The sequence below is a fragment of the Oryctolagus cuniculus genome, chromosome 7 (genome assembly GCF_051225735.1).
Source record: "Oryctolagus cuniculus isolate XC-2025 breed Fujian yellow rabbit chromosome 7, ASM5122573v1, whole genome shotgun sequence".
In the NCBI taxonomy this organism is placed as follows: Eukaryota; Metazoa; Chordata; class Mammalia; order Lagomorpha; family Leporidae; genus Oryctolagus; species Oryctolagus cuniculus.
Genome location: NC_142873.1, coordinates 62,570,546 through 62,584,705, shown reverse-complemented (window position 1 = coordinate 62,584,705; position 14,160 = coordinate 62,570,546). Strand labels below are relative to the sequence as shown.

Here is a 14,160-nt window from a genome sequence, read left to right as displayed (position 1 = left end):
AGAGAATATGATTTATTCTTTTATAACAATGAGCAGATATTCATATATCAAAGGGTTGACTTAACCAGCTATTAAGTTCAAATAAGAATTGCTTCAACAATTATGAAATAATGGATTTAATTTTTAAAATTCTTCCTCTCAATTGTTTTTTAACTTAAGATAAAATTTATCTAATGCTGATTTGTTATCAATGTCAATTTCCGTATAAAAGATGAAAATTTCAATAAGTGAAATGAATTAGCAGTGTTTGTAAATTCAAATAAACATGTCTGGAGAAATAAGAAATATATTAGCAGTGTTCCATCCACAATATCACAGAAGGAATCATGAAACAAACTTTCCATTTTTCTTGATGAAAAGAAACAGAGACTCCACTTATTTATTAGACATCAATTTTAGATGCACTGATTTTTCTTTTGGTATATAAAACATTTGAAAACGCAGCTTTTAAAAAATGTTTTTAAATACAAAAAGGCTAATATAAACTCCTGTACCTAACCAAATGTTTTAGAATGTTACTCTATGGAATTTTCAAGTCCAGTCAAAAAGAAATTTCAAGCTAGAATTCAAGGGAATTTACATTTCCAAGTGGTAAATGTAAATCAAATCCTGTGGGTATCAAGGTTTTTTAAATTATTAAATAACTTTACCAACATCATTATTTAATTTATATATTTTATAATTGGTAAAGAGAAAATATTTTAACAATAATTTAATACATTTTCTTTTAGGATAAGATCTCTTTATAATTCAGGAATTATCCTACAATTTGATGATTATGTCAATGACAACAATTTGGTATTTTGCATTTCTATTTTAATCCAAAGTATGGTTTCACTTTTTCATAAGCCACACAGCCGATGATTACTGCAGGAAGCAACTTTATGATGTTAGGGGTGATGCCCCTAAAAAATCCCTTTTTTCCTTCTTTTTTATATATTTCTCGAATGAGTTGAATCATTGGTGTTGTTTCCTTTTCTGCCAGGGCTGTAAATTAAGAAAACCAGTGTAATTCAATATTTAATCTTTAGATGTTAATATAGTCCAGTGATAAATAAGAATTTATGAAGACTGAAATTACTTCAAAGTATACACTCTCCTATCTATAAGATACTCCTGTGCTGTCCAATATGGTTGCATTAGACAATCATGACAATTTAATTAATTAAAATCCAATAAAACCAATAATTCAGTCCCTAGGTTGCACTAGCAAAATTTCTAGTGCCTGATAGCCATGTGTGACTGTGTCATCCGCACTAGACAGCACAGATATAGAATATTTCCATTATGACAGAAAGTTCTAGTGTACAATGCTTGAAAACCTTTCATGAAGGACCTCAAAGGAGCATCTGGAATGGGGTATGGCATGGATAGTTGGACAGAGGAAGGATGGGTGATGGGATGGGTAGATTTTCCAACTGGATGACAAGGAAAATTAAATCAAAAAGTCTGACTAAACAGAGAATGTTAAAGAATAACCGTTACCATATGACCCCTTAATAGGTTATCAAGAAGGTTAACAGTAGGGTTATGAAGGAGGTTTTGCTTCTTGAAAAGGACAAAGGTATTTTCTTAAAATATAAATTCCTGGGGTTGGCGCTGTGGTGTAGCGGGTAAAGCTGCCACCTGCAGTGTCGACATCCCATATGGGTGCTGATGGGAGTCCCAGCTGCTCCACTTCTTATCCAGCTCTCTGTTGTGGCCTGGGAATGCAGTAGAAGATAGCCCAAGTCCTTGGGCTCCTGCACCCACATGGGAGACCCGAAAGAAGCTCCTAGCTCCTGGCTTCAGATCGACACAGCTCTAGTCATTGCGGTCATCTGGGGAGTAAACCAGCAGATGGAAGACTCTCTCTCTCTCTCTCTCTCTCTCTCTCTCTGCCTCTCTGTAACTCTGCTTTTCAAATGCATAGATAAATCTTTTTTAAAAAATCTAAATTCCTAATATTTCACTCTGAAGGGAGCAAAACAGACATCCTCCCTAAGTATATTGGAATAAAAAATTATTGAGTTCAATTCCACAAATTTATTAAGTTCCTGATTCCTGATACAAAATACAGCATGACGGAAGAGCTAAGGGGGAATTATATGTTCAAATGGGGTAAGTATTAATCAATATGAAGAAGGCAAAACCTCCTCTATTGACCTGCACAGCACTTCCTAACTGTAAACTTTTTTTTTTTTTTGACAGAGAGAGAGAGAGAGAGAGAGAGAGAGAGAGAGAAAGGTCTTCCTTTACCGTTGGTTCACCCCTCAATGGCTGCTGTGGCTGGCACACTGCAACCAGCGCACCGCGCTGATCCGAAGCCAGGAGCCAGGTGCTTCTCCTGGTCTCCCATGCGGGCACAGGGCCCAAGCACTTGGGCCATCCTCCACTGCACTCTCGGGCCACAGCAGAGAGCTGGCCTGGAAGAGGAGCAACTGGGACAGAATCTGGTGCCCCGACCGGGACTAGAACCTAGTGTGCCGGCGCCACAGGCAGAGGATTAGCCTATTGAGTCACAGCACCAGCCAACTGTAAACTTCTTAAAGAGATCATCACTAACTGAAAGAAATCAGGAGAGTTCTACACAAAACTTTGGAGAAGACATAAAATGTAAATTTACAAGAGGCTCTATCTAATAATATAATAAATTCAAGATTCATGCTTTAAATCAGAGCTTTTGCTTCACCAATTCTACAGTTTTTGTTTTTGAAATCTTCAATGTATACTCACTTAAAAACTACTTTTTAACTTAGTTATCATTACTTCATTAAAACAACAACTCACCTTCAGCCTGCATGCGAGTTCTAATGAGGTTCAGAGGGAAGCTGGCTAATTGGCCACAAGTATGAGATAATGTACTGCAGCCCAGCAAAATCATTATCCCAGGATCAACGGAGTTTTCTGCATAGTGGTCTAGCCAATAATTCTTCAAAAGCTTGCAGAGAAGACAATAGTAAATATTCTTTACTGCCATACAATTCTAAATAGGAGAGCTCTTCAGTACAGAAGGTCTATTCCTGCCTTTGTTTAAGGGATTGGTATACAGATGTTTTCAAATAAATGTATTTATTCAACCTCAGTTCAAGTTCTATGTTTGTGTGTCTCTGTATGCTTTGTTAACTTTGCTTATTTGTTTTTGTTTATGACGATATTCAAACACCTGAGCAAAACCCTGGAGAGTTTCACATAGATTAATAGAATGTTGGGGCTGGCGCTGTGGTGGAGCCGGCATCCCATATGGGCACTGGTTCGAGTCCCAGCTGCCCCACTTCCAATCCAGCTCTCTGCTGTGGCCTGGGAAAGCAGTAGAAGATGGCCCAAGTCCTTGGGCCCCTGCACCCATGTGGGAGACCTGGAAGAAGCTCCTGGCTTCGGATTGGCTCAGCTCCGGCTGTTGCAGCCATTTGGGGAGTGAACCAACAGATGGAAGACCTCTCTCTCTCTCTGCCTCTGCCTCTCTGTAACTCTGTCTTTCAAATAAATAAATAAATATTAAAAAATAGAATGTTGTAGATAGGAAGACTACACAATCTACTCTAGGTGAAGAAAACCACATTTTCTTTTTATAAAAGAAAGGTTAGTCTTTCCAAATCTGCCTTTCCTCAAACAGAAGTGGCTAGAAGAAATTATTGAGAAATAGTGGCTTTAAAACTTCACTAAGTGCTTTCAGAACTCTTCATTTATTAAAGGATAGCAACTTTACCATTATGTATTGGGACAATTATTAAAATGCATAATTTGTGCTTTTGAAAAACTGAACTTCTTACTCATGCACTATTACAGTCATCTAATGATAAAGAGAAATGTGCCAGAGCACTCTGGTGTGAAAGCAGAAGATACTGAACCATAGAAATTAAAGAACAGAGAGAGCCCAACATAAATAGCAGCAAAAATTTATTTTAATAGGATCACATAGCTAAGAATAGGAAAAGAAATACATGCTATAAAATTATATAAACACCTACAGAAATATAATTATACTTTTTAAAGTGCTAAGTACAATTAGCCAACTTTTGCATGACGGTGGCACTACTCGCCAAAAATACTGCTGGGTTTATGCTTTTGGAGAGCTGTCCTTCCTGGATTAAGAATGATTTAAGTTTTTCTAATCACGTACTCTCACTGGTTCTTATGACCAAATGGGAACTATCACAATGGTTTCCCTGAAACATAAATGATCATAAAAGTGAAATGATGGGCTGAAAAGGGGACAGGGGTGCCCTGGAATCTCCTTGGTCAGTTCCACCCTGTCATGGTGTCTGTCCTATCTCCCTGCTGCCCCTCCTCCCCAACCCCCAATTACTCCTCTCCTCAGCTCTCACTTTCACAACAGTGCAATAATACTTCAGTTTTCTGAATCCTACCCATACATCAGAGTCATCTAGGCAGTTTAAAAATCTGAGTCCTAGGGCTGACTTTGAGGTATTTAAATCAGAATATCTCAAGAGGTAGACCACAAAACTTATTTTTTTTAAGGAACACACGTAGGTAATTCTGCTATGCATCCAGAGGTGAGAACCACTATTTTACCAAAATTTAGGTCTGTAGTTATTATCAAAAACTAATTCACAATAAAAGCAAATAATTATTAGAGTACTAGATGTCTAATACATATATATGTATCTAATGATAAGTACAAACCAATTCAATTCTCTGTCAGAAGCTACTATTTAAAAAGTAATTTATGACCATATTTTTAAAATAAAACTTGTTGGACAACATCTTCTAATCTAACATATAATATCATATTATGATAATAAACTCACCTCATAAACAGCAAGATCTAAGCCTGCATATGGTACGATGCCCAGCATGTTAGGGAGATAACCCTTGAAAAATGTTCTGACACCTCCATGTTTCAGAAGCTTCTTGCCACAATCAGTGATCCCTGAATACTCTCCTGTCGTAGCTACTGCCAACCTGGTCTTCAGTACCTAAATGTGAAAGAATATAATAAAGATATATTGATCAAGTCCACCCAACCCATCTAGCAATCCTGTCAGCTATAATATTCATGTTTCCAAATTATTATATAAATAAAAAAGAAAGCAATCATAAACATATAGTTTTTAATAATGATTTTTTAAACATTTCTTTCTTTCTTTATTTGAAAGAGTTACAGAGAGAAAGGGAGAGACAGACAGAGATCTCCTATCTGTTGATTCATTCCCCAAGTGGCTGCAACAACCAGGGCTCACCCAGGCCAAAGCCAGGAGCTTCGTATCTCTCTCTCTCTTTCTCACTAATTCCCTCACTCCCTCTCTAACTTTTCAAATGTAATGTAAAACATTTTAAAATCTTTTTGAACAAAAAAAGATAACTCAGTCACATAACCCAGATAAATCTTCACCTCCTCCCTTTGGCTATTTTCCCTGCTTTCAGTTTTTCAAGTTGTAATTTCTTAAGACAGCTTTAACAGGAGTCAATCTCCTTTAGTCTTAACAAGCAATTGTTATCACTTCCCTGCATTATGGCAATTATTTTCCCATTTCTTCAGTCTTTCCCACCCTAAAAAGTTTATCAAGATTTCAGCCTCCAAAGTCTTATTATTTAAGGAATTAAAACTAAATTTCTTGGGCCGGCGCCGCGGCTCACTAAGCTAATCCTCTGCCTTGCGGCGCCAGCACACCGGGTTCTAGTCCCGGTCAGGGCGCCAGATTCTGTCCTGGTTGCCCCCCTTCCAGGCCAGCTCTCTGCTGTGGCCTGGGAAGGCAGTGGAGGATGGCCCAAGTGCTTGGGCCCTGCACCCCATGGGAGACCAGGAGAAGCACCTGGCTCCTGCCTTCGGATCAGCGTGGTGCGCCGGTCACAGTGCGCCGGCTGCGGCGGCCATTGGAGGGTGAACCAACAGCAAAAGAAGACCTTTTTCTCTGTCTCTCTCACTGTCCACTCTGCCTGTCCCCCCCACAAAAAAAAAAAAAAAACTAAATTTCTTAAAGTGCATTCAAGAACCTTTCTGATCTGACCCTAATACTTCATTTTTGTTACTGTCCAATCCAAACAGAAATGTCTACTTTTTAAAATCTCCATTCTTTTGTTCAAGCTGTTATTTCCACCTAAAATTCCCTTCCTTATAATCTCTGACTGACCAAATTCTAAACCAAGCTTTCATATTCTATTTTTTTTGCATCAAAATAAACATTTCTTTTTTTTTTAACTTTTATTTAATGAATATAAATTTCCAAAGTACGATTTATGGATTACAATGGCTTCCCCCCCATACCGTCCCTCCCACCCACAACCCTCCCCTTTCCCACTCCCTCTCCCCTTCCATTCACATCAAGATTCATTTTCGATTATCTTAATATACAGAAGATCAGCTTAGTATACATTAAGTAAGGATTTCAACAGTTTGCTCCCACACAGAAACATAAAGTGAAAAATAATAGATGATTTTTTTTAAATGATGATGAAATCAGATCAGACCTATTGTCATGTTTAATCCCAGTGAGAGTCAAGTTGGGAGTTGATAATTTCTTTTCTTTTCTTTTTTTTTTTTTTTTACAGAGGATCAGTTTAGTATGCATTAAGTAAAGATTTCAACAGTTTGCACCCCCATAGAAACACAAAGTGAAATATATTGTTTGAGTACTCGTTATAGCATTAAATCTCAATGCACAGCACATTAAGGACAGAGATCCTACATGAGGAGTAAGTGCACAGTGACTCCTGTTGTTGACTTTACCAATTGACACTCCTGTCTATGGCATCAGTAATCTCCCTATGCACCAGTCATGAGTTTCCAAGGCTATGGAAGCCCCTTGAGTTCTCCGACTCTTATCTTGTTTAGACAAGGTCATAGTCAAAGTGGAGGTTCTCTCCTCCCTTCAGAGAAAGGTACCTCCTTCTTTGAAGACCTGTTCTTCCCACTGGGATCTCACTCACAGAGATCTTTTGCCAGAGTGTCTTGGCTTTCCATGCCTGAAATACTCTCATGGGCTTTTCAGCCAGATCCGAATGCCTTTAGGGCTGGTTCTGAGGCCAGAGTGCTATTTAGGACATCTGCCATTCTATGAGTCTGCTGAGTATCTCACTTCCCATGTTGGATCACTCTCCCCTTTATTTATTCTATCGGTTAGTGTTAGCAGGTACTAGACTTGTTTATGTGCTCCCTTTGACTCTTAGTCCTTTCATTATGATCAATTGTGAACTGAAATTGATCACTTGGAATAGTGAGATGGCATTGGTACATGCCACCTTGATGGGATTAAATTGGAGTCCCCTGGTATGTTTCTAACTCTACCATTTGGGGCAAGTCAGCTTGAGCTGATTCTCGTAAACTCCCTAGCTAGAAATAATTTCTCCCCTTTAAATTCCCATAGCAATTTATATTGATATCTCTTCTAGAATTCGTATTTCCTATTTTACTTCATTACTGTTGTACATGCTTTATTCATCCTGCCACACTCTAAGCCACATGACAAAAATCCTTCTCTGACTGTTCTCAGGATCCTGCAAAGCACCTAGAAAAAAATGCCTGCAACTTATAGAGTAAATAATATAAATCTGCCTGGTTAATGAGTAAGTATTTCTATCAACAAATCGAATAACCTTTTTGGTCTATCTATAATGCTGTTGAGACCAACTGACATGACATAAAATTTAAATTCTGTAGTTATAAAGCTGTTAGTTTTACAAAATATTGATCTGAATTCATTTATAAGAAGTTTCAGTTTTCATTAAAAGCATGACTTTAGTTAAAAGTTTATAATAATACATACCTCCATGGGATAAATACAGGTCTGGGCAGTTGCTCCAGCCAATGAACCAGATATAAATCTTTGAAGAATTCCTATACGAGTATCATCAAAACTAAGCCATTTCTTATACTGGATGAATAAAAGTGTTGAAATGTATATTACTAAAGTGGAATATATAGTTTCTAATTTTATAACATTAACTAGGATAAAATTATATTAAAAAATTATACCAGATACCCAATATTAACACAATGCGGTAGAATATCTGATTTTAATTTTATGAAATTAATTGTCCAGTAAGTAAAACCCCTCAAGTCTTCTTTTGCCTTTTCTCTGTAGAACAAGTCAACAGTAATGTTAAATCACTTAAGCATATTTTTGAATGTTTTATTTCATAAGAGAAATGCAAATGACACAAAGGGGACAAGGATTATCATTTTTTAGCACCATATCTTACACATGGAAGGCACTTAGTATTGTCTGGTTACTGGATAATCAGGAATAGTAACCTAATGTTGGAGGCTCTATTTGTTACAAGGAACAATACATCCCGGTTAGCTCAAGTTTAAGGTAGGTTATTATAAGAACCTATGTTGAAAAGGGGAAGATAGAACTCTAAGCCTAATAGTCATGCTTCAGAAGGATCTAAAGGGGCCTAATGGGTAAAGCCACCGCCTGCAGTGCCAGCATCCCGTATGGGCACTGGTTTAGGTTCCGGCTGCTCCATTTCCGATCTAGCTCTCTGTTGTAGCCTGGGAAAACAGTAGAAGATGGCCCAAATCCTTGGGCCCCTGCACTCACATGGGAGACCCAGAAGAAGCTCCTGGCTCCTGGCTTAACATGGGCACAACTCCAGCCATTGTGGCCAGTGGGGGAGTGAACCAGCGGATGGAGGACCTCTCTTTCTCTCTGTCTCTCCTTCTCTCTCTATGTAACTCTGACTTTCAAATAAATAAAATAAATCTTTTTAAAAAAGGACCTAAAGTAAGGAATTTCATGGAGATTTAAACTGGAAAATCATTTAGTATCCAAGACAGCTCTAGAAAGCATGTGTTCTGGCTACTTCCGAGGCAGGATGATTTTGTCTTTTCTGGTGACTGATTATCAATGTGACTCAGCTGCTCTCTATGAGCTGACTTTCTGGTTCTCAAATCAGTAACTCCCCATCAGAAAGTATGATTGTTCCAGTTAATTCAGAGGGACCGCTATCTGTTCCCAGTAACCATTATGCTCTTTTAGGAACAGGGTTCACTCAACTACAGACTACCATTCTCCCTTTCTCCCTTGTAGTTAGGTTATATGGCTAAGTAATTAATTTTGGTCAATGAGATATGAGTGAAAGTTGAGTGTACACACCTTTTGCAACATCACCTTGAAGATGCTTGTCATGTACTCCTCCTCTTTATTCTGCCTGGGAAAAGGCAAAGATCCTTTGAAGCCATGTGCTGATGATGATAGTTACATAAGCCCTGCATCACTTACTTCTATCTTATTTAAGCCACTATGTTTTGGAATCCCTTTGTAACAACTGCTTATAATGGATCCTAACAAGCACAGGAATCAGTTTCTGGATAGAAGGTGCTGCCACAATGAAAACCTAAAATATGTGGTACTGGCTTGTTGAGGCACAGATATTACAGGTTAAGAAGGTGATTATTATTTTATTTATTATTTTTGTTATATTTGAAAGATAGAGAAAGAGAATAATATTCCATCTGGTTGACCCTCCAAATGCCCGAATCAGTTGGGGCTGAGTCAGTCCAAGCCAGGAGCTAGGAACTCAATCCAGGTCCCCCACATGGGTGGCAGGGACCCAGATACTTGAGCTATCACCTGCTGCCTCCCAGGGTGTATAGTAGCAGGAAGCTAGAAGTAGGAGGAATGGAGCCAGGACTTGAAAAAGGCACTATGATATGGGATGTGGGCATCCAAGCAACATCGTAACTGCTGCACCAAATACCCATTCTCATGACCTTTTTAGTGCTTTATAGGAATGCTTTGAGAGAACTGCCTCCTGCTATTACTTGGAAGATAGATCACGTGCTTTTTTGAGTCTAAAGTTCCAGAAAAACTAGTTGGGCAGTCACAGAGTGTTGGTTAGTGTTGCCTGCTCTCTGCTGAGTTTAGCACAATCTATGAGACGTGAGCTAAAGTATCTCTCTATTTTTCCGCCTCAGGACATTCTCTGAAGCCAGTTTGCAAGTAGACAGGGAAAGTAAGAGAGCTCATCCCACAGAATTCTCTGTCTAGCCTGAGAGTTAAGAAATGTGGACTTCAGGTTTGGTAGAGTTACTTGCTTCTCCACACTATTAACATTGCCTATTAAGGGTGTTGTCATTCAATTTCAATTTGTTTTTTCAGTTGTTATCAAAGTTGCCTGCTACAAAAATGGGGGAGACAGGCAAGCAGGGAGTGGGTGTCAAGAAAGACCAAGCAAAGAACATTGAAATAGAACACTGAAATAGAATAAAACATTGGAAAAGATCTCTGAATATGAATATTCTCGTGTGGTGTTAACGGGAAGAAGACAAAAAGTGAAAGACTTTTTTGCAAGAATTGTATTGCTAGAAAAAACGTAAGTGTAGCTTACAAAATCTTGTGTTTCATTGATATACAAGACAACTCTCAGGCCCCCAAACCTAAGCAGGATGAAAGCTGGCCAGGGTAGACACTTCTGGAGCCACATCACATCTAGACCATTCAGTGCAGGCTCACATTACCAGAGCCTCACCTAAAGCAAAAGCCTCTATCTCTTGACTTTCTGCAGCAGTGCCTTTTCCAAAGCTGTAGGAAATCATCCAGCTCAGATGTCTGGAGAAGGTAAATTACCCAGCAGCAACTCCAATATAATGTGAGATAGGAGCTGGTAGATAAATGCCTCAGTTTCCTTCCTTCAGATAGACAATTTGGGGAGGCATTTCGTATACTTCATAGAGATTGCAGCAGGATGAAGCTTCTGCTGGCTTCAGCTAAAACCTAATTTATGCAGCCTTATATCAAGTTTTCTTCTCCCTCTTCATTGTCACTACTTCCTTACTCCTGCTTCTTCCAAAATAAACTAGCTGCAGCCATGGGGCCATCATCATAGCACAGCAGATGCCAGCATCCCATATCGGAGTGCCAATTTGAGTCCCACATACTCTGCTTCTGTTCTGGATCTCTGCTAATATGCCTGGGAAGTGGCAAATGATGGCTCAAATACTTGAGTGCCTATTGCCCACGTGGTAGACCTGGATGGAGTTATTGGCTTCTGGCTTTGTTCTGGGCAAGCCCTAACTATTGCAGCCATTCCGGGAGTGAACCAGTAAATGGAAGATCACTCTCTTTCTCTCTCTTTCCTTCTCTCCCTCCCTCTCAAATAAATAAATAAACCTTTTTAAAAACTACCTGCATCTAGACTGCTTTGAAAAGGCTCCAAACTAGGATAACTGGTGTCACTTCAAAAGTGATCCAAGAAAGCCAGTCTGCTGTTGTTATTAGAACCAAATCAATGAACAGTCAAGTGTAACAAAGACCCAATGCACAGCAGGAAATAGGAAGTGAGCCTATAGCACATTGTAGAATTACAATTACTAAGATTCTTAGTCCTGGTGGCTTGGGATGAACTACTGGTACAAAGGAAAGTATTACAGGAAAATTCACAAAGACATGGATGTTAAACATCATACTCTTTTTTTATTATTATTATTTTTGACAGGCAGAGTTAGACAGAGAGAGAGAGACAGAGAGAAAGGTCTTCCTTTGCCGTTGGTTCACCCCCGAAATGGCCACCACAGCCGGCGCACTGCGCCGATCCGAAGCAGGAGCCAGGTGCTTCCTCCTGGTCTCCCTTGTGGGTGCAGGGCCCAAGCACTTGGGCCATCCTCCACTGCCTTTCTGGGCCACAGCAGAGAGTTGGACTGGAAGAGGAGCAACTGGGACAGAATCCGGCACCCCAACTGGGACTAGAACCCGGTGTGCCAGCACCACAGGCGGAGGATTAGCCAAGTGAGCTGTGGTGCCGGCCCAACATCATACTCTTTAACAACCAATGGGGTGGGGGGAGCACTGTGGCACAGCAGGTAAAGCAGCCACCTGCCATGCCAGCATCCTATGTGGGCACCAGCTCAAGTGCTGGCTGCTCCACTTCAATCCAGCTCTCTGCTATGGCCTGGGAAAGCAGTAGAAGATGACCCGAGTGCTTGGGCCCCTACAACTACATGGGGGACCCAGAGGAAGCTTTGGATCGGCTCAGCTCTGGCCACTGCAGCCATTTGGGGAGTGAACTAGCAGATGGAAGACCTCTCTCTCTCTTTCTCTCTCTCTCTTTCTCTCCCCACCCCCTGCCTCTGTCTCTCTGTAGTTCTGTTTTTCAAATAAATAAATAATTCTTTTTTAAAAAGTAATAAAAACCCCCAGAACCAGTGGGGGGAAAAAACAATGGATCAAAGAGAAAATCAAAATGGACTTTTAAAGAATCCTGACACAAATGAGAAAGAAAACAAGACATATAAAACCTTATAGGCATCAAAGGCAGTACTAAGAGGGAAGTTTATAGAAATAAATGACTAGATTAACAAAGAAGATAGATAGCAAATAAACAATCCAACTTTACACTGAATAAACTAGAATGGCAAGCAAAAAAAGAAATCTAAAGTTAATATAAACAAGAAAATAACAAAGACTAAAACAAAAATAAGTCAAATAGACAATGGAAAAACAATAGAGGGGTCTGTGCGCCAGTGCTCGAAGGGGAGTGCATGCCACACAGACAACAGCGGGGAGACTTGGGACGCTCAGGGCTCCAAGTCCACACATCGGCGCTGGAAGGGGAGGTGAGCTCAATAACCCGAGACATTGGTGGAGAAACGGGGGTCAGAATCTAGAGGGGGGCCGGAAAGTGCAGCAAACTCACTACCGGAAAGAAGGAAAAAAAAAGCTTTGGGGTTTCTCTTCCCCCTAACCTTGCAAAGGTTACAAGGCTGCAAGGCTTGAAGAATTCCCAAGAGACAAAGAGCAGGCCCCCTCTCTGGATTTGCATATCAATGGGGGAGAGCTAAGGAACTGAGTCACTACAATTCAGTAGCCTAGGCAACCCAGTGGGAGTCCAGAGAAGCCTAAAGGGGCTCTGGAACTCTGCGGGTAGAAGCCAAAGACTGGAAGCGAAATACCATCAATTCTGCACAGCCGTGCCATGCGGTGTTACTTACCCCCTGAATAAATAAAATAAATAAATAAATAAATAAATAAATAAATAAAAAGAGAGAGATTTACCACGCATAACCTGAGGGTGTCACCTTTGCACACCCTTAACCAGGAAGAACCAGGCAGAGCTCTCAGGCCGCACCCATCTCAAGCCTCCAAGGCTCCTCCAACAGCAGGCAGTCCACTTAACACGGACACAGTATAAAATAAAAAAATAAAAAAATAAAAAAACGCACAGTGACACAAGAAGAATTAACTATGCCGAGTAACAAACACAGAAATCGAGGGAACAAGATCAACGATGACACTATGATGCCTCCAAATAAGCAAAACACCCCAAGCCAAGATTATGAAGATGATGAGATAGAAGAAATGCAAGATACGGATTTCAAAAACTTTATGATAAGAACATTTAGAAGTTTTCAAAAGCAAATCCTTGAACTACAGAAATCCTTAATGGACAAGATTGAAAATCTCTCTTGTGAAAATGAAATTTTAAGGAAGAGTCAAAATGAAACTCAGAAACTAGTAGAACAGGAAAGTGTTATAGTGAAGAGAAATCAAAATGAAATGAAGAGCTCAATAGATCAAATGACAAACACATTAGAAAGCCTTAAAAACAGAATGGGTGAAGCAGAAGAGAGAATATCGGACTTAGAAGATAGAGCACAGGAAAACATACAGTCAAACCAAAGAAAAGAAGAGGAAATTAGAAATCTAAAAAATATTGTTGGGAATCTACAGGATACTATTAAAAAAACCAACATTCGAGTTCTAGGAGTTCCTGAAGGCATGGAGAGAGAGAAAGGATTAGAAGGCCTTTTTAGTGAGATACTAGCAGAGAACTTTCCAGGTTTGGAGAAGGACAGAGATATCCTAGTACAGGAAGCTCATAGAACCCCCAATAAACATGACCAAAAGAGATCCTCACCACGACACGTGGTAATTAAACTTACCACAGTGAAACATAAGGAAAAGATCCTAAAATGTGCAAGAGAGAAATGTCAGATTACTCTCAGAGGATCTCCAATCAGACTCACAGCAGACTTCTCATCAGAAACACTACAGGCTAGGAGGGAATGGCGAGACATAGCACAGGTGCTAAGAGAGAAAAATTGCCAGCCCAGAATATTATATCCTGCCAAGCTCTCATTTGTGAATGAAGGTGAAATAAAGACCTTTCATAGCAAACAGAAATTGAAAGACTTTGTGGCCACTCGTCCGGCCCTGCAAAAGATACTTAAAGATGTGCTACACTCAGAAACACAGAAACACGGCCATCAATATGAAA

General features: G+C 39.7%; 1 protein-coding gene across 1 annotated transcript in view; it reads right to left on the bottom strand.

The window, feature by feature from the left end:
• Window positions 1-668: 668 nt before the first annotated feature.
• The window catches only part of LOC100344835 (mitochondrial adenyl nucleotide antiporter SLC25A24), a 74,247-nt gene continuing 60,755 nt past the window's right edge, over window positions 669-14,160 (bottom strand). The window contains exons 7-10 of the mRNA XM_002715453.6: window positions 7,707-7,814; window positions 4,752-4,919; window positions 2,770-2,920; window positions 669-987 (exon numbers count right to left, since the gene is read on the bottom strand). Of these exons, the coding sequence (XP_002715499.1) occupies window positions 812-987; window positions 2,770-2,920; window positions 4,752-4,919; window positions 7,707-7,814 (603 nt within the window). The 3' untranslated portion in view covers window positions 669-811. The remainder of the gene's footprint in view (window positions 988-2,769; window positions 2,921-4,751; window positions 4,920-7,706; window positions 7,815-14,160) is intronic.